At 45.5% G+C, this 27,545-nt stretch overlaps 1 protein-coding gene across 2 annotated transcripts; it reads right to left on the bottom strand.

Moving 5' to 3' along the window:
• On the bottom strand, positions 1-26,853 carry Bpnt1 (3'(2'), 5'-bisphosphate nucleotidase 1). Of its 2 annotated transcripts, XM_041635318.1 has the most exons (10): positions 26,727-26,853; positions 19,231-19,357; positions 17,571-17,675; positions 12,688-12,795; positions 11,313-11,361; positions 9,114-9,205; positions 8,026-8,070; positions 4,322-4,519; positions 3,461-3,566; positions 1-1,198 (listed from the first exon to the last, which is right to left on the bottom strand). In XM_041635318.1, the coding sequence occupies exons 2-10, from the start codon at positions 19,348-19,350 to the stop codon at positions 1,050-1,052; spliced, it is 972 nt and encodes a 323-aa protein (XP_041491252.1). In that variant the 5' UTR covers positions 19,351-19,357; positions 26,727-26,853; the 3' UTR covers positions 1-1,049. The 2 variants fall into 2 exon arrangements, with proteins under 2 accessions (XP_041491252.1, XP_041491253.1); XM_041635319.1 differs by lacking the exon at positions 8,026-8,070.
• Positions 26,854-27,545: the final 692 nt, after the last annotated feature.

Raw genomic sequence — 27,545 nt, 5'->3', positions numbered from 1 at the left:
TGAAGATTTAGAAGTAAATAATTTATTTTAAAGAAACTTTTCCCATAAATCTTATCAACATAAATAACATCATTATATGCATTCTCAGCTGGAGTCAGAAATTTTAAAAATTACTGTGAAAAACAAAACTGAAATTCTGGAACAATTTAAGATTCTAGGCCCTGGCTAGGGGGTGGTAGTGTACACAGCTTGGATCCCAACACTCAGAGGCAGAGGCAGGCGGATCTCCATGTAGGCAGCTTGGTGTACAGAGAGAGTTCCAGGACAGCCAGGGCTACACAGAGAAACCTTGTGTCTTATAAGCAGGAATGTTGATTGTACAAATGACCTAGACAGTTATTTGGAACTAATCCTTTTTAATTTCTCCACTTAATTAAAAACAGCAACACTTGAGCCAGGAGTGGTGGCACATGCCTTTAATTTCAGCACTCGGGAAGTAGAGCTGGAGTGATCTCTGAGTCTGAGGCCAGCCTGGTCTACAGAGCGAGTTCCAGGACAGCCAGGACACAGAGAAACCCTGTCTCAAAAAATAAAAGGAAAAACAAAACCAAGCAAACAACAACAAAAAACAAAAATAAAGACACAATAACAAAAACAAAAAACCAAAACAAACAAAAACACCAAGACCACTTAAGACACTGAATTAAAAATTATCCAGATGTCAAAACAATTGGTCTGGTTAGCTAGTTAATAAAACTAAATTCCTTTTGTTTCTTCTTCTCCGTGGTTAGGCAGTGCCTTGCTCTGTAGTGGAGGCTGGTCTTGAGGCCCTGGGCTCAAGCACTGGAATACAATAACCACCACACTGCCACCATACCTGGCTAATTGTTTTTAGGGAGGAGAAATGAAAAATAAAATGTATCATATGCCTAAGGCATGAGAGTATTAGACTACATAGGTGAAATTCTTGAATCCCGTCTTCTATCCCTAACTACTGATCACTAAATCACTGGTCACTGATGAGTGCAGTTGAACTCTGATTGTTCAATCAGTTCTAAGAGGTTGTGAGAACCAAGTCCTCGGGGTGGGCGGGTGCGTGAAACAGCCCTTTAGGGAGTGAGCGCGTTTTTGACAGACTCTGGCACCCGGCTTGCATAGTACTCGTAATTCCTCAGTGTGGCCAGGACTCCTGCGGAGTTCATGTGTTTCACCTCCTTGTCGTACTGGAGGGCGTTCCCGTGGATGTCCGTCAGCTTCCCTGCAGAAGAATGGCACGCGGAGTTAATGGGCAGTGCGGTCAGGCTGCTCGGGGCTTCCTCTCTGGAGGACAGGATGGGGGAGGACTGACCCAGGGCTCACACAGGCTTCACTACTGAACTATGCCCTATCCCACTCTAGTTATTCTTTAATGACTTTGTACAGTGTTTGTCCTGGGGATTAAACCTACGGTTTGATGCACACCAGGCAAGCACTCTACCACGGAGCTACATCTCCAGCTGTTTTTGTCTTTAGTTTTGAGAAAAAGTCTAAGTTATCAAGGCTTGACCTTTTTTTCCCTCTTAACTTATTCTTCTCTCATATACTACATCCTGACCAATCTCCCCTCCCTTTTTAAAACAAGATCTCATCATAAAGCCCTGGCTGGCTTGAAACTTATTGGTAGCCTAGGCTAGCCCTGAACTTGTAGTGATCCTGGATGTTCCACGCCAATACTTTCTTGCCTCCCTCCTGTCTTTGGAACTAGAGACGGAACCAAGAGCCTCCTGTATGCCAAATGTCAGGTCCAGCACTGAACTACAGACCTATGCTCTTTCTTTCCTCTTATTTATTTCTTTAAAATATTTATTTATTAGAGTTAGGGTTAGGAAAAAATATTTATTTTATATGTATAGTGTTTTGCCTGCATGTGTATTGTGCACCACGTGAGTGCCTAGTGTCCTTGAAGGTCAGATGAGGGCACCATATCCACTGGAATTGGAATTTCAGACGGTTGTGAGCCACTATGTAGATACTGGATCTGAGTCCTCTGCAAGAACAGCCATTGGTGTAACCACTGAACCATCTCTTTAGTCATGTAATTGAATTTTTTGGTATTAATTTCTCTTACTGTACAGTGTACTTCCCAAATGTTTTCTGTCTGTCTGTCTGTCTTAGTCAGGGATACTACTGCTATGATGAAACACCATGACCAAAAGCAACATGGGGAGGGAAGAGTTTATCTGGCTTATTTTACCTGAATCACAGTTCACTGAGGGAAGCTGAGGTGGGAACTCAAAGCAGGCAAGAACCTCTGGAAGCAGGAGTTGATGCAGAGGCCATGGAGGGTGCTGCTTACTGGCTTGCTCATCATGGTTTGCTTGGGCTGCTTTCTTACAGCACCCACAACCACAGCCCGGGGATGGCGCTGCCCACAATGGGCTGGATGCCCTATTGGCTTGTCTATAGCCCTATCTTATGGAGACATTTTCTCAGTTGAGGCTCCCTCCTTTCAGATGACTTTAGCTTGTGTCTAGATGACGTAAAACTAGGGCTTCAGACACGCCAGCCCGGTGCTCTACACGGAGGGCCTCAGACACGCCAGCCCGGTGCTCTACACGGGCCTCATACACGCCAGCCTGGTGCTCTACACGGAGGGCCTCATACACGCCAGCCCGGAGCTATACACGGGCCTCATACACGCCAGCCCGGTGCTCTACCACACAGTTATAACTCTACCCTCATCATTTATTTTCTAATTTTTAAAGACAGGGTCTTGTCTTTAAAAAAAAAATATCCCCTCTCTCTCTCTCTCTCTCTCTCTCTCTCTCTCTCTCTCTCTCTCTGTGTGTGTGTGTGTGTGTGTGTGGTGTGGTGTGTGTCTGAGTGTGGCAGCTAAAGTCAGAGAGGGCATGTCGAAGTTACAGGTGATTATGAACCACCAGATGCAGGTTCTGGGAACTGAATTCTTTCCCTCTGGCAAAGCAGAGAGTTCTCTGAGTTTCTAAGCCTGGGTCACGTAATGAGTCCAAGGTGAGCAAGGGATGCACTGAGACAAACAGCAACAACAACAAAATAAGAGTCTGATTAACTGTATGAAGATGACATCCCATTCTTACTAAAGACTATAAACTAAGGACAATTCAGTCTGTTGAAAATAAAAATGCTGACATAAAAACGATGAATTTGGACGGATCATCTCTAGGCTTCCCTCCAGCACCTGCACTCCAGACATCTCAGTGAAAAATGCTAGCTGAGGGCTAGAGAGATGGCCAGTGGTTAAAAGTATTCATGGCTGCCCTGCCAGGGGATGTGGGCTTGATTCCCAGTAACGACATGGGAGGCTTACAACTGTCTGTAACTCCGGTTCTAGGTGATCCAACACCCTCTTCTAACCTCCAAGGGCACCAGTCATGCATGTGATACACAGACATCCATACAGACAAAACACCCATACACATAAAGCACAAAAAAAAGATTATTACTGAGATATAATGCCTAGGACAATATAAAAACCCAAATTCTCCAGGACAATTGGACTCACCTCCCACAGCATGAAGGATAACTTCTGGGGCACAAGTATCCCACTTCTTACAGCCAGGACTTGCGAATACATAAGCAGAGGCTTTGCCTTCGATCAGCTGGATGACCTGTAAGGTGAAAGGGATAATTACCCCACCACGAAGACCGAGCTGCCCACGAGAATGCTGCTGCCCACTAAGGACATTTCATCAGTTCCTGTCACACTTAGATTAAAGCCCTAAGCAGATTAAAAGATACCAGCATCATCAAGAAATAAACCAGGTGAATAATAATACATAGTAATCAAAAATTGAACCAAATAAGCCATACTCCATAGTCCGAGGTAGATTAAGTTTTCTCTTTCACATGGTTTTTCTTTCTTTCTATAAAGGAAATACACAGTCACTACTGGACAAGCACTGTTTCTTAATTTCTAAGAAGCTGGCCATTGCTGAGTAATAGGGAATGTTCAGTAGCATCGCAATAGCCTGGTCCAGCAGGTGTGCTGCGCTAACTAGCCTAACAGTTTTTTCAGAGACTTCAGAATCCTTCTGCCACTCCTTACCCTTGCTCCTCCCACTACTCAACTATAAACCACTATTATTGATTAGTATTATTTGATTTATTTGAGACAGAGGCTCCTGTAGCCCAGGCTGGCCTCAAACTTGATTCCTAGGCAAGGATACCAGACCTCCTGGTCCTCCTGTCCTCCATCTCCCTAGTGCTGAAACTCCAAGTATGCAGCACCACACTGGGCTGTGTTTTGTGTTTAGCTGCCTTACTGGTGTCTGTGAAGACCAGACTGAATAGAGAGACCATTTTGTAGGAGGTGTTTTTCTCAGGGACAGTACATTTCAGAGCCAATGGGACGCGTCCGCAGTACCTTGTTCCCTGCTCCCCCCACGCGCAGTACGTTGTCAGGGTTCATGGCTGCAATGCAGTCTGTGACCAGCTTGTTGTTATGGGACCTGGTGGTCGTGATGATATGCTTCCCAGCGGGCACTTCTTTCAGCTGAAACCCAAAAGCACCTAAACCCAGGACTCCCCAGATGGTCCTTCCCAGCACAGCGTCAGGGCCTGCCTGTGTGGATGACAGCAGAACTCACCGTCACAACAGAAAGAAACAGTCAGCCTCACTTAGCTAAGTTACCAAGTTTGTTATAATGGATTTGTTTTTGAATTACAAAAGTGAAAATACACAGTGCTATAAAATATAAGGACAGTAAATAGGCAAAGAATTTATCCTGATAAAAATTTGATTATCCTAATTGCTGCTTTGATCAACAATTTCAAAGAAGGGGGACACTTTTGTCCTGGGAAAGTGACCTTTCTACTCTTTGGAATCACTCACCAATCTGTTTAACTGAAAATAGCCATTTTTCAATGATATTGAAGTTCCAGGAAGTGCAACTGTATACTAATCATTGCTAGAGTGCTAATGTAATGATCATATATAGTTTCATTATTCAGGGGACAATAGGGACAATAGTGAGGATGCATTTTGCTGCCATCGAGACAGAGCAACCACACAAGCTGACACTGCAGAAGGCTGTGGACAGCGGAGACTGGGCTGAGATGTAATGATAAATGCCTCAGTAGAACAAAGAACAGCACAATCTCAGGATCTGTACCTTCCTTTGTGGAGTTCAGAGATGTTTCAACCACATTGCTAAATACACAGTTCATGTAGATAAACATAGTTTAGAAAAAGAAAATTGATGCTAACACAAAAAGTCCAAACTCAACAGTTTCCTATCAGCTGGGAAGGTGTACAGTGAGAAGAGGCACGCAATTCGTTCAACAAGGGTTGAACCACACCAAGGTCTATGCACATGCATCAGCCCACCCAATACTCAGGACAATACCATGTTATTATCCTTTTTTTAAAAAAAATATTTATTTATTATGTATACAATATTCTGTCTGTGTGTATGCTGCAGGCCAGAAGAGGGCACCAGACCCCATTACAGATGGTTGTGAGCCACCATGTGGTTGCTGGGAATTGAACTCAGGACCTTTGGAAGAGGAGGCAATCCTCTTAACCTCTGAGCCATCTCTCCAGCCCCATGTTATTATCCTTAACAACAAGGTTTAGAATCAGTTGATAAACTGACCGAGTAGCCCAGGACGTTCCTCTCAAAAGCCAGCTCACCTTTGTTCAGAGCTCTTCTTGTTTCATTTTAGTTTTGGAGACATGGTCTCACTATGCAGCCATGGCTGACCTGGAACTGTTTACTGACCAGTTTGGCCTTGAAAAGACACACATGCGTACATACATACATACATTCATTCATTCATTCTAGACATGGTTTCTCTGGATAGCCTCAGCTGCCCGGAACTCACTAAGCCAGGCTGTCCTGGAACTTACGCAGATCCACCAGCCTCTGCCTCCTGAGTGCTGGGATTAAAAGTACATGCCACACCGCCTGGTGAAAAGATTTATTTACATTTATGTATGTGTACTATGTGTGCCTCAAACTAGAGTTCCAGATGGCCATGAGTAGCCATGTGGCTGTTGATAACCCAACCTGGGTTCTCTGCAAGAGCAGCAAGTGCTCTAACTGCCAAGCCTGAGAAGCTTGCTCTGATTTTGCTTTGCATTGTTGCCTTTGATATGGGGGTCTCACTGCGTTGCTGTGAATGACCTTGAAATGATGCTGCTGCCTTAGCCTTGAAAGTAGGCGGGACTACAGGTTAGTGCCACTGTGTCCAACAAAGTGGACGCTGGGTAACCTGAGCTGACTTGTCCAGTGTTTTTCAAGTCATCACTTCTTTGTCCTAGAGAAGTGTACTGGTGCTTCCAGGGTGAAATTGGCTTATGCTGTAGGCTGTGTGACCTTGGAAGCAGAGTCTGGGGTAGGGGGTGGTCGTCAAGGAGCATGTGCGGGATCAGCACCTGTAGAAGGAAACACTGTGGACAGGGGCAATGGGCTGCAGTACAGCGAGGTGTCGGCTTTGCCTGCGACTATCGGGGAGCACCGGAGCTCAAGCTGCTCTCCATGGGGCTCCAAACCTGACGGAAACGCCAGGCCTTTGCACACCCGCTCTTTCCGGTCCTGGGAGACAGACTGCTTTGGAAGGGTTGTGATGGCTCTTCACAGGGGAGGCATTCCCTGAGAAAGCTGACTGTTGACTGGTTTTGCCTCCTGCCATGGAGCAACAGAGGAACCCAAACCAAGTACCAGCTGTTTGGAATGTCAGCGTGCTTCCCTCTTCCCTCCTGACCACACCCGCACAACTCTCGATGGCAGCTCTAGATGCTCAGGAGGCTTTTGCCTGTATTCAACATTTAGAAAGTAGAGGCAGAATTGTTTGTTCAAGACAAACCTGGGTTACATAGTGAGTTCTAGGCCAGTATGGGAAACACAACGAGATCCTATTTCAAAAAGAAAGAATCAGCCAGGCGGTGGTGGTGCACACCTTTAAACCCAGCACTTGAAGCAGGCAGATCTATGAATTCGAGAACAACCTGGTGCACAGAGGGAGTTCCAGGACAGCCGGGGGTATGCGGAGAAACTCTGTCTCGCTAAGCAAACTAACAAGCAAAAAAATAAAGAGAGCTCATACTGCTTTGTGAATGACTGTGAAGACAAGAGGACAGGTCTGAGCACCTGGTGTCCTGCTCTCCCTGGGCTCTCAGCTGTTCTAGTCTTTCTTGCAAGGATTCCACAGGAAGGTTAGCGCTTATCCTTCCAGATGTGGGGTCATTCTTAATTCTGGTTAAGAAGATAGCTCCAACATAAAGACAGATGGAGTCTCATGGTGTTTTCACCAATCAGTACTTACTAGAATCAAAAATAAACTTTCAGTTGTTCAGTTTTTTACCTAACTAAGACAGTAATAGAGAATAAAAATAGGGCTTGGAACTCACTTTGAATCCCAGCTCTGCTGTTTACCCAATGGATGACATTGACACGTTCAGTGCTTCAGTTTTCTCCTTTTTCGTGTGTGTGTGTGTGTGTGTGTGTGTGTGTGTGTGTGCCTTGCTCTTGCCAGGCAGGAACTCTACCACTGACCTACACCCCAGCCCCCTTACTTTTTATTTCGCAACAGTCACACTTTGTTGTTGGCTGGTCCTGAGTTCATTCTGTTGCTTAGGCCTCCCCAGAAGTTGTAACACTCTCGCCCCAGCTTGAGAATCTGGGATAATAGGTCTGCACCACAGGCCACCTCGTATCCCTTTCTTTAGTATGGGCATAGTGATTTCCTCACAGTGTGTGGTGAGTAATACAAGAGATAATGCGGGTGAATCCTGAGCACGGCAGCACAGCGGGAGCCTGCAAACCAGCACAGGGCACAGCGGGTGCCCATAGATTAGTATGGCACAGCGGATGCCCATAACTTCAGCTCTGATGAAGACTACACACCTTCAGTCTCAAACACCGGCAGCAGCCAGCCTTTCAGCTTCTATTTGTTGCAACACATTTTCAGGCTATCAGGCAAAGAGGACGAAGAGGATTCAGCACAGGAAGAGGAAAGAAGAGGCGCAGAACAGGAGGAAACGGACTGTTCACAGGGCGGATGGGTGCCACAGTGCCTGCCTCTTTCCTCCCTAGCACTGGGACCAAGACCCTAGCTGATTCTCACCTTCGCTTCATTCCTCTGCTCCCTCAACTTCTCCTTTTCATTGCTCTGTGGAAAATGAATACAAGTTTTCTAGTCTCAGAAATAAGGGATGAAAATCATCAACAATTCCTAAGTACTTACAGGTCTGTTTTTGATAAAAGGGGCCATGCATACCCTTTTTCTATGTATTAAATATCCTTCCTTTAAGAAATAGGGTTAAAAGTCACAAACCCGTGCCCAAGTGTACTACAGCCCGGACAGCAAAGCCACACTGTCAAGATTAACACCCAAGCACTTCATTTGGACTCAACCAACAGTGCAGAGCCACCCTGGAAAACCCAAGAAATAAATCAAATTTCTAATCCCGTAATCAGCAGGAATAAACAAACTTACATTACGCCTAAATAAGAAGTCTGTTCTCACATCAGACATTCCGAAGAAACAGCCCTTACTCTGCTTAGTCTGTTTTCCAAAGTTCATCAAATCCACTTTAATATGAAACTTTAAATATTGTATTTCAATAATTTCTTTAAAATCTAGCAATATATATTGCCTTGGAATTATACTGGTCCCTTGTTTCTAAAGGAGATAGCGTCTCCGAAGTACAGCAGGAAGTCAAGAGCAGGTTGGAAGAGAGCGAGTGAGAGGAAGGGGCTACAAGCATCAGTGGCTGGCTACCTGGGCCGACAGGGAGTCAGGTGCTGTGCAGCATCACCTGGGAAGCCACATCGCTAGCATCTGTTCTTTGTTGACAAGGTTCATTTCTTCACTGTGCTTCAAGAACCACCTGTAAGCCAGGTGTCTTGATGGCCACACTAATCAAGAACCAAACAGGTAATTTCCAAACCATTGCAATTGAATCACAATATATAAAGAGAATAGCACACTCAGTCTGTTTACCACATTACATTCCTGGCCGCTGGCCCCGATACCTCAGAAAGCTCTAGTTCAACAGGTGAACAGCAGCCTGGGAAGCTGTACCTCAAAAAGTCCCGCCCCCAAGTGGCTCCTTGTGCAAATGAGCGATGAGTGAGATGACAGCTGATGGCGTCTGGACTCATCTGACACTAATCACGTATCTAATACTTTTGTGTCATTGGTGGCAGTACCTGGTAGTTGTAATATGGCTGATTGATGATGCCTGCAATGGCCTTTCCTTCGTAAGCAATCCCAATAAGAACCGTTACATTGTCAAGAAGACCTGGGAGGGAAAGAATTAAGTATGTCACTCTCTCACGTTATGGGTTACCACCAGTACATCAAACAAACAGCTGCTATTATTATTATTATTATTATTAATTTTTGTTTTTTTCCAGACAGGGTTTCTCTGGAACTCCTTCTTTAGACCAGGCTGGTCTTGAACTTCTGCCTCCTGAACGTTAGGCTTAGAGGCGTGCACCACCTCACTGCTAGTTACTTTTGCAGCAAAGGTAGGGAATGGGCAACGTTCACCCATGGACAACCCTACTTGAGGCAAATGCACAAGCTCCACGAGAGCTGGACAGAGACAACAATGGGGATTACAGTCGCTAAAATGAGTGGACAGTCACGACCACACTCTCCTTAGCAGTCTGCAAACCTGCTAAAGCCATGGTGGCAAAGTCATCGAAAGAGTCCTTGTGCTCCCACCTGTTCCTTAATTCCTCTCCAGACTAACTTTCAAGCTCTGGTAGGCATCAGTCTAGGGGTCACCACGTGGCACTGGATCACCTAAGGCATCAAAGTCTAGGGGTCACCACGTGGCACTGGATCACCTAGGGCACTGAAGTCTAGGGGTCACCACGTGGCACTGGATCACCTAAGGCACTGAAGTCTAGGGGTCACCACACGGCACTGGATCACCTAAGGCACTGAAGTCTAAGAGTCACCATACGGCACTGGATCACTTAGTGGATATAACTGCAGGACCCCCCCTTCCCTGAGTCAGTAGTTACTCAAAGCTCTAGGATGAACTTCCTGTTTATTAATGGGCTTCAGAAAAGTTTTCAGCACACATGTGTACACATGCACAGCGCGCGCGCGCACACACACACACACACACACACACACACATGCATCTCTTTCTTCCCCCTCTCACACACACAATACTTATGTGCATCTCTCTCTCACACACACACACACACATACTTATATGCATCTCGTTCCCCCCCCCCCACACATACAAATGCATGCACCATACTCAGACACACTCACACACAAATACATCTGTGTGCCACATACACACATTCATGTGCACACATGCGCAATGCTTTCATGCCCTCACACAGACACAATCACACAGTACATATGCATCACACACACACCCACATGCTGACACAGTCATACACATACTCAGTCACATACTCACACCGACACACAAACCCTTACACAGTCTTATGCATGTACCACACACTCACACAGTACACATGCATGCCACACAATCCCCATAGTACATATGCACATTCCACACACACACACTGAATGCATTCAGTAACTATCACTTGATCTCATCCGAGGGCCACCAACAGTTTCTCCGGCAGTTATAAGAAATCTCCATGAAGCTGGGGACCAAGAGAAGAAAACCTATGGTGGTCTTTCCAGGGTGTTATTGTTGTTTTGAGCTCAGGCTGACCCGGCACTCACCACGAAGGCCAGGCTGACCTCACACTCTTCCTGCCTCGGTCTCACACACACTCTGTGTAGATCTTCATGTCAGAAGCACAACTCCAGGCTTTCAAACCCTAACTCTGGCTCTGGGGTTCTTCTAACTCTTCTGCTTTGCTCTGTTTAGACAAGGTCTGACTCTGGTCCAGGCTGACCCAGGACTCACTATGTACCTCCTCCAAGCTGGCCTCAGACTCAAAGCAGTCCTCCTGCCTTCGTGCGCTAAGATTACATGTGTGAACTACCACACAGCTCCTCATGCCTTTAATGCCTCTGCTTTTACTTCAATATTTTCTGTTTTTCTCACTTCTGGTAACCTCAGATGAGCGGAGAGTGGGTGGGGCGGGTTGCTATGGGACTGAGATGAGGGGAGGGCGAGGGGGATGCTGTGGGACCAGGTGTGGCAGAGCTGGGGCAGCACAGTTGGGCTCAGCATTTTTCTAGCCCATCCCCGGGATAAGAAAGTCTACAGTGATGGTGTCTCCCCTGTGGGGACCTCGGAACTGGAGCTGGTAGGGTGTATGGGGCAGTATCTGAAGATGAACTCTGCTAGGAGGCACTCGTGCATGACGAAAGAAGAACACGGCAGCTCTTCATCCGGTATGAGAACAGGACGCTCAGGAGGAGCCATGCCTCAGCTACACGTGAGGCCGAGAGCTACTGACCTTCAGTGTATTCCTTGGTGCCGTCTAAGGGATCAACCCAAACCACAAGCTGCAAAATAAAAACGGGAAAAAAAGAGAGGAAATATCCATATCAAGTATGTAAAATTCAGAGAGAATTAATAGATTAAAACACCCCCTTTTAATATGTTTGAACACATGATTATAGGTGGCTTAAATCAATATCATCAGTCTTGTGATCATAAAAACAAACAAACTAACAAAAAAAAACCCCAATAGAATAACCCCAAAGTTTTCTAATTGTGGAGTACGGCCATTTAGAGCGAGCAGAAGGCTGGCTGAAGAACCCACCATGTTCTTCAATACAGTCAGTTGATAAATGCTGGCTGTCCCTGAACACTAAACACAATGTCATGAACTCATATAGCTCTAGGTGGCGCTACAGGGGAAAATTTTCACAAGGCACTGAGACTATTTTGAACAGTCTAAGCTGTTACTTATTTTATATGGACGTGCGGATTTTTTTTTCTCCAGTGTTTTGACACAAGCCCTGGCTACCCTGGGACTCAGTACGTGGACCAGGATGACCCTGAACTCACAGATCCACCTCCCTTTGCTTCTTACAGGCTGGGATTAAAGGTGCGTGTCACCACGCCAGGCTTGTACGTGCTGATTTAAATGTAAATAACCGTGTCTCAAACAAAACAAAACAAAAAATAAGAACGCGTCACAATAACCCAAGAAAATGGAGTGGTTCATAAAATGGGCTCTAGACTAAATGAAAAAATCCCTCCTGCTTAGGACTTTACAGGCTCAGAATATCCTCACATGCGCACACAGTAAGCTGGGTCTGAATCTCCGAGGCTCCTGATGTCACGTCTCATTCTCTTTTTATTCCTCTTCCCACAGAATGGAACTTCTTCCTCACAGTAATTACTCCATAAGTGCAATGTTAATAATTTAAAACTAGGATCCCCTGGAGCTGGAGTTACAGGCAGCGGTTGGCTGCCCAGTGTGTTTGCTGGGAACTGCACCTGGACCCTCACCAAGAGCTGACATTGCTCTTAACTGCCAACCCGTCTCTCCAGGCCAAGTGAGAAGACTTTATGGTTTTCTAGAATGGCTAGACCCCTTGCCCACACAATGCTTTGTTATCAAATCTACTGAACAGCAAAGAGGACTTTCTTACTGAAAATGCTTTTCCTAATGGTCTCGGAAGGCAGAGAGGAGACCAACGGGAGAGGACTGTGAGTGGGGTCGGCCATGCATCTGTGCCGTCCCACTCCTGCTGGCTCTGAAGGACTCCGGGCCTGACTGCCACTCCTTTGTAACCACACACTCCCCTCTTACAGACAAACTGCAATCCCTTCACAATGGCAACAGACGCAGACTAGCACAGTACAAAGATGGACCTTACGTCTTCCTCTCTGATAGCACTGTACTGTGATGGACACGGCTGCTTCAGGATTTCCTCCCACTGCCCGTCTTCAATCAGCTCTTGATCCACTTCTCCGGGAGGCAGATCCTGCAGCAGAGACAAGGGGACACTCTTGAAACTGTTCCCACGACGCATTGTGTCCCTAACACAAATGCAGCAACTGGGGTCCTAGCCTGTTTACCTCTATGTCCAGAGCTTTTGTGCAAACCTAGTGTAACACTAGCAGGAGCTGGAGGAGAGGAAGTGAGGAACTAGGATTTCCCCAGGAGCTGCTATCCTGAGCTTGAGATGGGGGCACCAGAAAGGGCCTTCCCCACAGAAAATTTCACAGTTCTGATGACTTAAACTCACAGCTGGATCCTAGCTTCATTTAAATCATGATTCAGGAACCATCTAGAAGGAACCCCAAACCCTTTCCTCTTCTCTGTCTAATATTGTAAATAAATCCATTTTCCTTTACACATTTCTGTTTCCCAATTTCTTTTGGAATGCTGGGATACTAAGGCAGAGAGTTAGGAACCTGGGCATCTAATCACAGTAGGGTTTGGGATGCGGCTCAGTGGTTCATTCAGCAGCTGTCCAGCATGCCCGAGCCTGGATATAAACCTGAGCACCCCAGAAAGGGAAATGTGAGTGAGGATAAAAAGGATGACAACAGAAGTCTCCTTATGAAGCCCAGCACACCTGCAATCCCAGCACTCAACTGGCCACAGCTGAAGAACTCAAGGCCAGCCTGGGCTCCATAACGAGACCCTGTCAAAGAAACACCAACACTAAAATCAGAAACAAGCGGGCCATCAATACAGTGTTTTAGCCTTAGAACAATAGGGCAAGAACAAAGAACATAGCAGGAAGTGACCAAGTCGGTGCTTTCCTATCTGCAGAGACTATGACGCTTTACATGTTTACATAGCAGACCCTAACGGTTCCATCAGAAAACTCCTAAAACTGATCAACGATTCTGCAAAGTGTCTGGATACAAACAATGTGATATATATGTATATAATACATATATACACATACATACATATATGTATGCATATATATACATATACAGACACATACAGATATATATCTCAAACAAACTGAGGAAGAAATCAGGGAAACAATCCCATTTATAGGAATTTCAATAAATAAGCAAAATATCTCAGAGGAAACCTAAGCAAGGAGGTGAAGGACCACTATAAACTTTAAAAGCAAAAAAAAAAAAAATCCAAGGCTTGGTGGAGCAGGCATTTAACTCCAGCACTTGGGAGACGGAAGTAGGCAGATCTCTATGAGCTTGAGGCCATGCTGACCATACTGAGTTCCTGACCAACTAAGGCTGCACAGTGAGATCCTGTCTCAAAAGACCAAAATCTCTGACGAAAGAAATCAAGGCAAAGATTAGTAAATAAAAGGCCTCTCATGTTCATGGATTGGTAGAATTAATGATGTAAAAATGACCATCTTAGCAAAAGCAAGATACAGATTCAATGAAATCTCAATCAAAATCACAATGACTTTCTTCACAAAATAGAAAAATCTTAAAACTCAAATGAAAACACAAAAGAACCCAGATATCCAAAACAATCCAGAGTAAAAAATAACAATGCTACGGGCATTACCATGCCTGATCTCAAGTTATAGTACAGAACAACGGCAACAAAACGGCCATGGTACTGACACAAACACAGACGCGGAGAGCAGTGGAACGGAACAGAAACCCCAGAGCAAGCCCATACAATTACAACCACCTACTTTTTAACAAAGATACTAAACATACACCCTGGAAGAAAGAGCATCTTCGAAAAACAGTGCTGAGAAAACTGAATGCTACATGTAGAAGAATGAAGCATGATCCTTCCCTCTATCCTTGAACAAAATCAACTCAGGGGCTGGAGTGCTGGCTAAGCAGGTGAGAACAACGGTTGCTTTGCAGAGGATCCAGGCTTGATCTCCAGCACCCACACAGCAGCTCACAACCATCTACAATTCCAGTTCCAAGGGATCTGATGCTCTCTTCTGGCCTCCACAGGTAAAAAGCTCCTGTGGAGCAGCAACACCCAGGCAGGCAACACACACACACACACACACCCCAAAAACACTTTTAAAAGTTCTGCATGCCAGTTGGTCAGTGGTGGTGCATGCCTTTAATTCCAGCACTCTGAGGCAGAGGTAGGAAGATCTCTGAATTCAAGGCCAGCCTTGAATTTTAGGTGAGTTTTAGGACAGTCAGGGCTACACAGGAAAACCCTGTGTCAACAAACAAATAAACAACAACAAAAATTGGCTGTAGAACTGAACAGAGAATTCTCAAAAGTATTAAGAATGAAAAATAAATGTAATATTCTGGCTCTTTAAGAGACAAGCCACGCCCACTCCCTTCCTCCTGGCTGCCTCTGTCCCACTCTTCTCTCTTCCAGTCCCCTCTCAAAGAGGCAATTTCTGCCTCTCTCCCTACTTCTCGGCTCTCCCCTCTGTCTCTCTCTCCTCTTCTCCTCTCTTTCTCTTTCTCTCTCCCCCCTTTCTCCCCTTTGTCCTTCCCTTCTATAACCCATCTAATAAATATCCTACTTTACATCTGTCTCTCTTGCCAGCCCGCCACAGTCACATGGAGCCTGCCGTGTAGTCTCGTGCGCAGTCCCGGCAGCTTGCAGCAAACCCATCTGCATAATGTGCCTATCTGTCAGCCCCTTGCCCACCCGCCGCCCACATGGCTAGATGCCGTGGATGCCAGGGGACCAGCCACCTTCCCTGCCACGTGGTCTCTGGGACTGGCTGCTTTCGGGTCCCCAGCAGTCCCGGAAACTCAGTAGCATCTGTGCGTCCCACCTGCCCCTGCCCATACCACTGTGGGGACCCGCAGCAAATCCATAACAATAAACATTTTAAAAGTGTTCAACACCAACAGCATAAAGGGAAATACGAATTAAAGCTTTGAGATTCCATCTTGTCCCAGTCAGAATGGCCATCATCAAGAAATGAAAAGACAATAAAATGCTGGTGAGATGTGGAAGAAGAAGTACTTATTCACTGTTGGTGGGAGTGCAAACTAGTGCAGCCAGTACGGAAACTGGTGTGGAAACTCCTCAAAAAACTAGGAACAGAACTGCATGGCCAAAGGCACAGAGCTACCCTAGGACCCAGCTATTGTACTCCAGGACACAGCCAAAGGCTTGACATCTCCCTGCTGAGAGCCAACTCATCCGCTTAACTGCTACTCTGTTCACCATAGCTAGGGTGAGTTTTTTTAAGTTGGAAGGGAGATAACCTACATGCTTCCCCTTGAAACTATAGTTTATTAAAAACCCCAAGGCTATGTGTGGGGCCACTACTTATAAGTTGGTCAGGGAGGTCCTAGTGGTCCCTTAAACAATACAGGCACCCGTCTTTTGTCTTGGTTGTCCACTAGAATTAGATGATGAGGCCTTCCTGCTGAGGTCACCACACACTTTGGTTGCGTGATATAGAGAAACCAAGCTAGAAATGATGTGGAGACATTTTCCCTGCTCACCAGCTTTCATAATGCTAGAGGGCGCTGCTGTGCAGGCTGCTGGGAGCCCCACAGACTACAGTACTCATCTGTCAAGCGAGATGGCCGCTTGCGCAGCAGTGGCAGGACGGCTACAGGAGACAACTACTGCTCTGGGCGGAATCTGAGGTTGGCTCCACTGGGGCGGGGGACCCATGCTTAGAGCTGCAAACCTACTCAGTGTCCGGAAACACACTCAGTGAGTAAGAGGGGAGGTCATAAGCCCTATGGGGGAATTAAACTCTACGGCTTTACCAAGTTCACATAGTGTCAAACCATCTTATAAATTCTCATTCTTAGCTTTAATCCGAAGCGTTTCTTTCTAGTGATCTCGGATGCGGGGACACACACAATAAGACTGGCTGAACAATAAACTAAGTGGCCATTGACCGCTCGGCTCTAAGCAAGACATTTATACCATCCCTCTGAGGCTCACGAAGCTCTGTGGGAGATGGGGCAGGAAGATTGCAGGAGCTGGAAAATATGGAAAAGGGCTGCAAATACACAGTCAGTGCAACCGTGAACTCTCAACAAGTACAGAAGACTGCACTGGATCTGAAGAATGGGCCCATCAATCGTCAAGCAGAGATGGAAGAGACACGCAGGGGGCCCTCTCCTTCACAGCTGAACTATTTCCAGCAGACAGATTCAGGGGCTGGGGATGCCACTGCCTTCAGGTGTAGACTGTACAAATTAAATGGTCACACAGAGAGCACTGGTCAAACTAAAGGGGACACAAAACCAAACCACATCATGTATCTGGGAAAGGGAAAGGTGAGGGGGTTGGGAGGGGTGAGGGAAATTCAAGAGTCTGAGGAGTAACCGGGATGCATCATACACATGAACTAAATTGTCAATGAACTTAATAAAAACAAAAACCAAAACATATTATGTCCTTTCCGTTACACTTATGCAAGTCTGACTTCTGAAGTGAAAGACCAGCAAACAACAAAACCTAAACCCGTTCTATCTCAAAGTTCCAGAACTATGCCAAGTCCTAAAATTTAACTCTTGATGCTGGGGCTCACATCCAGGGCCTCACACATGGGAGCCACATGGTCTTCTTACTGAGACGTCCTCCCACCTTAGCGTCTCACCTACAGTAGGCAGTGTTCTACTGCTGAGCCTAACTTGTGTTCCACAGCTGCATAGTCATTACAATGGTGACCACATCTCCCATCACTAAGCTTAGCCTAGAAGTGGACCAAAATCATGTAAAATCAGATTATCTCCTCTGAGGAATATGATCTCTTTTGTGTTCAAACACCAGTTCCAATGCGATCGCTGTGACCATGACGTGATTCAATGGCATGTCAGTTATGAATCTGCATGGTATAGTAACTCTTACCTCCTCCCCTATAATGGTCAGTTTAGGGAACTTCCGTGCCAGGGAAGAGCATATGCTCATCTGGACCAAGCGGTCGGCTTTGGTCTGCAGGTCTGTGGCTGATGTCTGTAATAAAGAATGAACATCTCAAGAGAAATACAATTAGGGATAAGTGGTCTTCTAAAGCCCAAGTGCACAATAGCCATATAATTTACACTATATGTTCAGATTTTAGATTCACGGAGCTTAACCACAGATGAATCAACTAGTTGTATGTGCCATTGCTTCTCAGAGAGTTGACAGCAATAAGACTGGGAAGTGAAGCTGCGTGGTATTGCATGACTGTAATCTCAGCATTGGGGAGGCTGAGGCAGGAGGACGGCATAAATTTGAGATCAGCTTTCACTACAGCGTGCAATAAACACTAGATAAACAAAAGTAGTTTAGAAACACAGAGTGTATAAATAAGTGTTGGTGGAGAAAAACCCCAGACCTTGCATGTGCTGGGCAAACACTCCACTACTGAGCTACATTCTCAGCTCCATAATGGTTCAAGTTTGTAAAGGTGCTTTTAAATTATTTGGAATATTTTCTCCTCTAGTTGAGAAATTCTTTTCTAAGATTGTAGTTACCAGTCTTTTAAACCTTCTTTTTTTTTTTTAAATATTTATTTATTATGTATACAATATTCTGTCTGTGTGTATGTCTGCAGGCCAGAAGAGGGTACCAGACCTCTTTACAGATGGTTGTGAGCCACCATGTGGTTGCCGGGAATTGAACTCAGGACCTTTGGAAGAGCAGGCAATGCTCTTAACCACTGAGCCATCTCTCCAGCCCCTAAACCTTCTTTATAGGCTAAGAAAGACAAGAAACTACTAGTGTGTTGCTACATATTTTTTATAATCTCATACTTGAAAAGCAGAAGCAGGAGGTTTGCCGGAAGTTCCAGGCCAGCCTGGTCTACGTAGTAAGTTCCAGGCCAGCCCCTATAAGTCCTATGCCAGCCTGGTCTATATAGTGAGTTAGAGCCAGCCATGACAGGACAACAAAACCCTGTCTTAAAAATCAAAACAAACAAACAAATAAATTTACATTGTTTCAAAGTAAAGCTAAATACTGTATCAGCAGTGTACGAAGAGGGTCCTCTCTAACTTCCCCCACTCATCCTTGTAATCAAGAGTCCCTGAAGATGATTCATTAATGCATTAGAAAGAATTTCTGGGTTTTTATTGGGGGGAGGGTGGTAAGGATGGAGATGGAGCTGAGGCGAAGTCTCACATAGCTCAGGTTGGCCTTGAACTTACTATATAGCTGAGACTAGCCTTGAACTTCTGAACCTCTTGCCTTCATCTCCCAAGTGCTGGGACAATGCCTTCTGTACCACATGAGGCTTTTATAGCTTTGAATAAGAAAAACTTATTTAAACATAAGATTTTATCAAATCATTTGCATGGTTTTGTATGGAATAGCTCAGGACCTGGTCTGGAGGTGGACTTCAGCAGAAGACCCAGTCATATATACAAAGCTCTTGGATGTGGGAGTCATTTTCAAAGCAGATACTGAAACTGAGATCTTGAGAGCTCCACCATTTTAATTGTTAGTTGGTCCAGATTATGACACTCTTTACCTACTATGAAGAACAAAAACCCTTGACTGCAGGAACAGACAAGGTCCACAGTACCTTCTGCACGATGCCCAGGTCTCCTTCAGCAATGACACACCTGACTATGCTCCCTGCCTTCTGAGCAATAGAATATGCTGAGGCTACCAGTCGCATCAACACGGTGTGGCTGGAAGCCATGATGAGCCTGGAAGGAAAGGACAAAAAGGTTCTGTTACTTTAGCGACCAGCTACTAGTTTCAATTAATTGAATTCAAGACAACGCATATTTACTGAATGCCTTGGGTCACCTCAATTAACTGTGTAGGGTCTTTTTTTTTGTTGTTGTTGTTTGTTTTTCAAGACAGGGTTTCTCTGTGGTTTTGGAGCCTGTCCTGGAACTAGCTCTTGTAGACCAGGCTGGTCTCGAACTCACAGAGATCCGCCTGCCTCTGCTTCCCAAGTGTAGGGTCTTATTTTATTTGAGACAGTTTCTCTGTGTAGCCCTGGCTGCCCAGGAACTCACTCAGTAAACCAGGCTGGCCTTGAACTCACAGAGATCCACAAAGGTGTGTGCCACCACACCAGGTCACTGCATAGAATCGTTAATAAATACACACTAATTTCAGTGTTAACTCTCTCAATACACTCTGTAACAAAGTCTGGAAAAATGAAATCAGCAGGAGAAAACATTTTGAGTGTGAGGTGTGTAAAATGCAAAGTGGAAGGCTTAGGAGCTAAAACTGTAACATGTAACATTCATCCTTGATCATCTGCTATTTTGAGCACTAGAGCTGATAAGTGCAAGAGAGTCAGGGCAAGCAGCATAAGGGACTTGGATGCTCACACAGCGTCAACTGCAAAAGGAGGAGCTGAGCTGTAGCTCAGTAGCAGAGCAATTGCTTTGCAATTCGGCATACTTAAGGCTCTGTGTGCAAATTCCAGCACTGTTTAAAAACAAACAAAAACTGCTGTAATCACAACTATGTAGCCCTGACAGGCCTAGAACTCCCCGTGCAGACCAGGTGGCTTTAAACTCACAGAGATTCACCTGCTTCTGTCTCCTGAGTGCTGGGCCTCCCTACTCATTCTGTTTATGTGACAGAGTCTCACAGTGTAGCCCAGACTTGCCTCAAAGTACTGTTCCTCCTGCCTCTGCACTGGTATGACAAGTGTATGCCACCACGCCTGCCTTCCATAGCAAGATGTAAAAAGGTCACTCTGAAGGGCCATGCCACTGGGGCCAACTGAGGCGTTAGCTGCTATCCCAGCCCGGTTACCTTCCCTTCCGTTTTCTTCCCTTTCCTTCTACAAGTAATTTCAACAACATTTCCTAGAAAGCCTATATTATACTGCATTTCTGTCTCCAAGTGCTTATGGCAAAGACTCTCAGGTCACAGATGCAGCCAGCAATAGAACACCTGCAAAGCCCTGGGTTCAATCCCCACTACAGCAACACACACACACACACACACACACACAAACAAAGCACACTTGGTGGCCTAGATCTGCATGAAATCCAAGCACTCAGAAAGCTGAGCCAGGAAAATCCTAGAATGGAGCTCAGCCTAGGCTATATAGCAAGTTCTAGGTTAACCTGGCTAAATAAAGATAAATTGCTTCAACAACAACAAAAACCTTTAAAACTTAAAACAAACAAAAGCGTTCCCAACTCAAAATCCAATCAGGCTGACATTGCTTTACTTACTTAGGTCAAGTAGTCCTTATCCACAGGGACCATAAATAAAGGACAAACCTGTTTGCTCCATTGCCAGTTTCTGATTGAATAGTTGACTTAACATACCTTTAAATTCACTTGCATCCTTTTATGTTGCCTCTGATATAATCACAAGAAGAACAGAAAGGGGCAAGCCGGGCGGTGGTGGCGCACGCCTTTAATCCCAGCACTCGGGAGGCAAAGGCAGGTGAACCTCTGTGAGTTTGAGGCCAGCCTGGTTTACAAAGAGCTAGTTCCAGGATGGGTTCCAAAGCTACAGAGAAACTCTGTCTCAAAAAACCAAAAAACCAAACCAAACCAAAACAAACCAGAAATGGGCAATAAACTAAATAAACACATGAGGATTGGAGAGATGGTTCAGTGTTTAAGAGCACTGGTTGTTCTTCCAGGGGTCCTAAGTTCAATTCCCAGCAACCACATGGTTGCAATGAGATCTGGCACCCTCTTCTGGCCTGCAGGCATACATGCAGAATGAAGAGAGAACACTGTATACATAATGAATAAATCAATCTTTTTTTTTTTTTTTTTTTTTTGGTTTTTCAAGACGGGGTTTCTCTGTAGCTTTGAGGACTGCTCTGGAACTTGCTCTCATAGACCCGGCTGGCCTTGAAAAATAAATAAATCTTAAAAAAAAAAATACGTGAAAGTTCTTAAAAGATGCAACTGGAAAGCCGGGCGATGGTAGTGCACGCCTTTAATCACAGCACTCGGGAGGCAGAGGCAGGCAGATCTCTGTGAGTTCGAGACCTGCCTGGTCTACAAAGCTAGTTCCAGGACAGGCTCCAAAGCCACAGAGAAATCCTGTCTCGGAAAAAAAAAAAAAAGATGCAACTGGAGATATGGCTAAGTGAATAAGAGCACTGGCTGCTCTGGCAGGACCTGGGTTCAGCTCCTGGCGCCCACAAGGCAGCTCTCAACTGTAACTCCAGTTCCAGGCCAGTTCTTCTTTTGACGCCTGAAGGTACAAGGCACACATGCGATTCACAGGCTTACATCAGGCAAAACACTCATACACGTAATCCCAGCACTCGGGGGCAGAGGCAGCTGATCTCTCAAGAGTTTGAGGCCAGCCTGGGCTACAGAGTGAGCTCCAGGGCAGCCAAGGCTGCACAGAGGGGAGAGAGAAAAGGTGTAATTGAAACTGAGGTACAGCACTGAAAACCCTCTGTGGCCAGTACCTGCCAGGTGTGAAGATGAAGATAAAATGGGTATCTATGTGGTATTTTCTTAAGTTGTAATCAAGCTATGTTGATTTCTTGACATGCTAGGTTTTGCGGGGGGGAATAAAGTAAGCTATGAGCATTACCAACCCAGGAACACCACAAATGTAATAATTTAGGAAAACATTTCCTTGAACAGCCATGGAGCTAATGTACTTTCAACTGGAAAGGTAGATCCAGGCTGCTAACCTTACCCAGCACGTCTTCTGGGTAAGGGGATGCTGGGAAATCACATGTGAGGCCTCACCAGGCGAGGTCTTTCTCACTGAGCTAGACTCCACTCCCCACATGCCGAAATGCTGACCAGAGTTTAACTTGTGGGAGTGGTGACAGAGGTAATTTTCCCTCACCGGAACTTTTCATAGAGATCATTTACCAGTAATCCAATTCAGTAATCATTTAAGCCTCGTTAGACTTCGGGGATGATTAATCCACTTCCTCTTAAGCTTGCCACCTAAACGCAGGTTTTTCTTCTCTCACCAGAAAATTTCCAGGCTGCCTGCTCACTGCCTTACTTTATAATGCACCCTATGTGTACGAACCACAATTCAGAGAGAACATTAGCTTGTAAGACATAAGAATAGAAAGATTACTACCCCTGAGGGCCCTGACAGTTTTCTTACCATAGTTTTTAAAGAAATATATACAATTTTGATTCTTGGTATAAAGAAAAAGAAAAAAAACTATCAAAACACAAAATGTGTGAAAGAGAGTCCTACTAACCTTTCCACTTCTTCTCCAGGTGGGAGTTACCTTTTGAAGTGACAGGTGACTTAAGAACAAGGCTAACACCAGCCACTAAGTTACCTTCCTTACAGCAGCTCAAAAACCTCTCATTCGCCTTTCTCTGCGTCTTACCTGAGTGCTTCTTCTGGGAATATGACCTTTCAAAAGCTTAGCTAAAACAAACAAACAAACCCACCCCAACAAAAACAAAAAACACTGTAGTGACTACAAGCACAGACTCGGGGGTCAGCTGCCTAGGTCCCCATCCTGGCATCCATTAGCTTTGGGAAAGTCACCCAGACTGTCCATCCTTGAACTTATAAGTGGGAAAAACTGCACCTATTAGTATAAGGTTGCTGCAATTATGAAATAAATACTACATGGAAGGCATTGACCCTACAGATAAGCATCAAGCAATGCTGGCTAAACATATTTAAGTGGTTTTCTTTGTTCTGGCTACAACAGAGATTCATGGGAGTGTTAAAAACAAAAGGTGAGGGGCTAGAGAGACAGTTCAATGGGTAACAGCACACACTGCTCCTGTGGAGGACCAGAGGTCAGATCCCAGAACCCACATTGAGCAGCTGACAAACACTTGTAACTCCAGCACCAGGGGACCAGGTGTCCTCTTCTGGCGTCCATGGGCACCTGCACTCATGCGTACATACTCACGTACAGACACACAGCACATGCATATAATCTAAAATAAAATTTAAATATCTCCCTTAGGCTCATGTGTCTGAATGAATACTTTTCACCAAGTGCCAGTGTTACTTTAGGACACCGTGGGCAGAGCCTTTAGGAGGCTGGCCCTAGAGGAAGTGGATGGCTGGATGCTGGGCCTTCAGATTTTACCATGGTGGTCCATCACTTCTCTCTCTGCTTCCAGATGCACCAACATGTCCGAAGCCACATGCAAGCTTCCACTGCCAAGAATGGCGTGCAGCCATGTCTTTCCATCATGATGGACTGTGTGCCCCTGAAACCATCAGCCAAAATAAACGTCTTCTTCCTTAGTTGCTTCTCACTTACTGGTGAGGGAAGCGACTAAGACAAGAGATATTCCGACCTAGGGAGGCGGGGTGGTGCCTGGCGGGACAGAAGTTCTCCTGCACCATTAGGGAGGCGGGGTGGCGCCTGGCAGGACAAAGCTCTCCCGCACTACATCCGCGGCTTGTGCCTTGAGTAAATATGACAAGCACTGAATAAAAAGGCAATCAACCTAACACCCATGCACGTAAGAAATCTTTACAATGCCTGCCAGCCGCTTTCAAGGATGGAAAACACAAGCCAGGAAAGGAGCGCGCCTGTAATCTCACCACTCAGAAGGCTGGTGTTCCTGTTACTAAGAGAACTGCTAAAAGTTGAGACTAGCCTGGACTAGAGACCAAGCGCCAGATCGGCCAGGTCTACACAGTAAGACTGTCTCAAAACAAACAAAAAACAGCAACAAAAAGAAAAATAGCAAGGCTCAAATGACCAGTTTGTTCTCATAGCCTTAACGTTTAAGGGCTAAAAACAAAACAAAAACAACAAGAAAAAATAAAAAACAAATAAAATAGCCCACCTGTACCTTTTTTGTCCTTTCTCTTTAAATTCTTACAAGGATGGTGAACATGCAGATTAGGATTTTAAAATGTCTGATATAGTCCCAGTGAAGCATTAAAATCATTTATCTTTGGGTTAAAGAGTGCTTAAGTTCAAGGTTTCAGCAAAGATAAAACTGAGTAGGATGGAGCAGATTCTGAACAATTAATAGCGATCCCCTTGTTACCAGTTATCAGAATAGAATAATCAGCTGGGTGTGGTGACCCTGCTTCTAGTCTTTGCACTTAGGAAGCTGAGTCAGGAGAGCTGGTGATAACACACCAGCATTAGTTACACCGTAGGTTCCAGGCCAGCTTTGGCTACTGTGTGGGGTACTTTGTCCCAACACCCATGCATGCATGCGCATACTCTAAACAAAATGAATGTTTGGATAAAGTGTGTGTATGAGTGAATGTATGTGTGTGTGTATGCGTATGTGTGTAAACATAGAAATGCATGTATTACACACACACACACACCCCACAGCTGGCGTTAGAACCCTGGCCTCGTGCCTGGTAGGCAAGCACTCTACCAACTGAACAATATCTCTCAGTAAAATTTCAGAAACGAATCCAAACATACTGCTAAGAGTGGTATTTTAAATCCAAGAAAGCAGCCAACAAATACAGTGACACAAACCTAGCACTTAGGAAGGGAAGGCAGGAAGATTGTGGAATTGAGACGAGCCTGGGCTACACCATAAGATCCTGTCTCAAAAGAAGAAAAGAGAGGACAGAAGAACGGAAGAAGGAGGAAAGCCACTTGTACACAAACGGCAGGACAACGGCTGGAGCTTCAAATTCAGTTGATCTTTCTTGCATTCTAATCAAATATGTTCCAGGGAAACCGGTAAAAATGGTTCAGTAGGTTAGAGTCTGCCACTAAACCTGAGAACCTGATTTCAAATCCACACAGTAGGGAGACTCCAGCAAGTAACCCTCCATCTTCCACCCAAATACCTGTGGCACACATCACACACAAGCACACCCGCGCTCTCTCTCTCTCTCTCTCTCTCTCTCTCTCTCTCTCACACACACACACACACACACACACACACACACAATGCATTCTTCTAAAGTTCTAAGTAGTCCTGAGTGAAAACATACTCCTATAATCCCACAGGACGCTGAGGATAGAGTACTTTGAGTTTGAAGCCATCCTAAGTTTGGTCTTTCTCAATCTGTTTCTCTAATAAGTTTTAATTAAAAGTGTGAAACAATTAAAAGTCTAGGAATGATTTTATAAACTTGTAAAGACTTTTAAAACATAAAACTAAAAAAAATTGCCGGGCGGTGGTGGCGCACGCCTTTAATCCCAGCACTCGGGAGGCAGAGGCAGGCGGATCTCTGTGAGTTCGAGGCCAGCCTGGTCTACAAGAGCTAGTTCCAGGACAGGCTCCAAAACCACAGAGAAACCCTGTCTCGAAAAACCAAAAAAAAAAAAAAAAAATTAAAACATAAAACTAAGAGTTCCAAAGCCATAACTGATAAGAGGAGAGATTAAGTCCAGTACCATATTCTAATAACTGAAGTTGTATTTGGGGCTCTTATGCCTCAGTATATAAAAGGCGATACTCCAGTGAAAAATGAGGCAAATACAGTTAACAAGCAGTTCCCAGAAAAAGAAAAATAAATGTAATACTATTGAACACACAAACGAAATGCAAACTTAGAGAAGTAAGATTGCCACATGCAAGTGTTTGCCCGGTCTGCAAGGATTGAGAGAACATGTTCCTACAGGAACCCTTTAGCAAACATCTTTAGAAGTAGCTATTATATTCCCGGGGAAACAAATCACAACGGCCTACTAGCGTGTGGACAATCAAAAGAATATCTGCTCTTGGCCGGGCGGTGGTGGCGCACGCCTGTAATCCCAGCACTCGGGAGGCAGAGGCAGGCGGATCTCTGTGAGTTCGAGACCAGCCTGGTCTACAGAGCTAGTTCCAGGACAGGATCCAAAACCACAGAGAAACCTTGTCTAGAAAAAACCAAAAAAAAAAAAAAAAAAAAAAAAAAAAAAAAAAAAAGAATATCTGCTCTTGTGAAGCTTCCAGATCAGGATGCAGTAAGAAGCGACAGTCAAGTTTAACCTTGCGGTTTACTCAGTGTTAAGCAGCGTCCTTCCAGAAGTCCAGGCCCAGGTAAACAACCACATGTGGCCACTAAAGCTCCTAGAAGCGGCTGGACTGCAGGCAGTTCCCACGGGGCGCTTTGCATCACAACCCCTGGCTCTCCTCTCCTCCGTGCCAGGGGTGGACCAAGCAACTACAGCCTCGAAGGCCCTGCCCTGCCGCGGGGGAAACTTACACTCAGCCGCCCCGCGTCCCAAAACTGCTGTCCCGCTGAGTCGCTCCCTGCCCGTCCTGTTTCCTCCAAGTCCACCGGTCCAATGTGCACAAGGAGACACGGCTTCCGCGGCTGCGCTAGCGAGAACTCGGCGCAGGCGCAGAGCAGTCTCCCCGTGGGCTCCGGGCCGTCGGGGAAGAACCTGCTTAGCACGGGTTTACGCCACCTGTCGTCAAAGCCCGAGTCCCCCCGGGACGTTCCCGGGTGCTGGTTCCTGGCGTCTTAGCTTCACCTCAGCAACAGTTTTTACTTGTTTTGTTTCTTTTTGTTGTTGTTTCTTCTCCGAAGTTTGGAACCTTGGTCACTTGAGGGGAATCTCAGCAAAGGGCATAGCCAGAGTTTCCCTAGGGGCTGCCTTCCTAGCTCCTGGTTCAGAATGAACACAGGCTCAGGGATGCAAACCTGGGATCCCTGTGGCACCTTGGCCAGGGTCAGGTGTAGCTGTGGCCCCCTGGAGGCTGCACCACTCTCAGCTCTGCTTGTTTTGTTTCTTGACGGGGGGTTTAGGTAGCCCAGACTAGCCTTGAGCCACACTCCTTCCTAACTTAGCTGCGATTGCACAGATGCCACCACCTAGCCTGGCTTGTCTCTTATGAGTTGCCTTTACGGGATTGTTTTAATAAAAAACAACAGTTTTCCCCTCTTAAAATCTCAGGTGGCTATTTTGTGAGGATGGTAATGAACACATTTTATTTCTTTCTGTGTGTTTTCTGCAACTCTCGAACTTTGGTTATAAGAAGCAAACCATAACTTATATATATAGTGTCATGTTCTCACTTA

The sequence above is a fragment of the Microtus oregoni genome, unplaced genomic scaffold, assembly GCF_018167655.1.
Source record: "Microtus oregoni isolate MIOR12 unplaced genomic scaffold, Mior012 000047F_ref0000412, whole genome shotgun sequence".
NCBI lineage: Eukaryota > Metazoa > Chordata > Mammalia > Rodentia > Cricetidae > Microtus > Microtus oregoni.
The sequence above is the reverse complement of the archived record's forward strand: the minus strand, read 5'-3'. Positions and strand labels throughout refer to the sequence as shown.

Bases quoted from the DNA above. Each gene is read 5' to 3' on its own strand.
- Bpnt1 (XM_041635318.1), bottom strand. From the start codon at position 19,350: ATGGCTTCCAGCCACACCGTGTTGATGCGACTGGTAGCCTCAGCATAT. The intron at 17,676-19,230 runs GTACTGTGGACC...TCTTTATTACAG, and splicing joins ACCTGGGCATCGTGCAGAAG to ACATCAGCCACAGACCTGCA. The intron at 12,796-17,570 runs GTAAGAGTTACT...TCTCTGCTGCAG, and splicing joins TGACCATTATAGGGGAGGAG to GATCTGCCTCCCGGAGAAGT.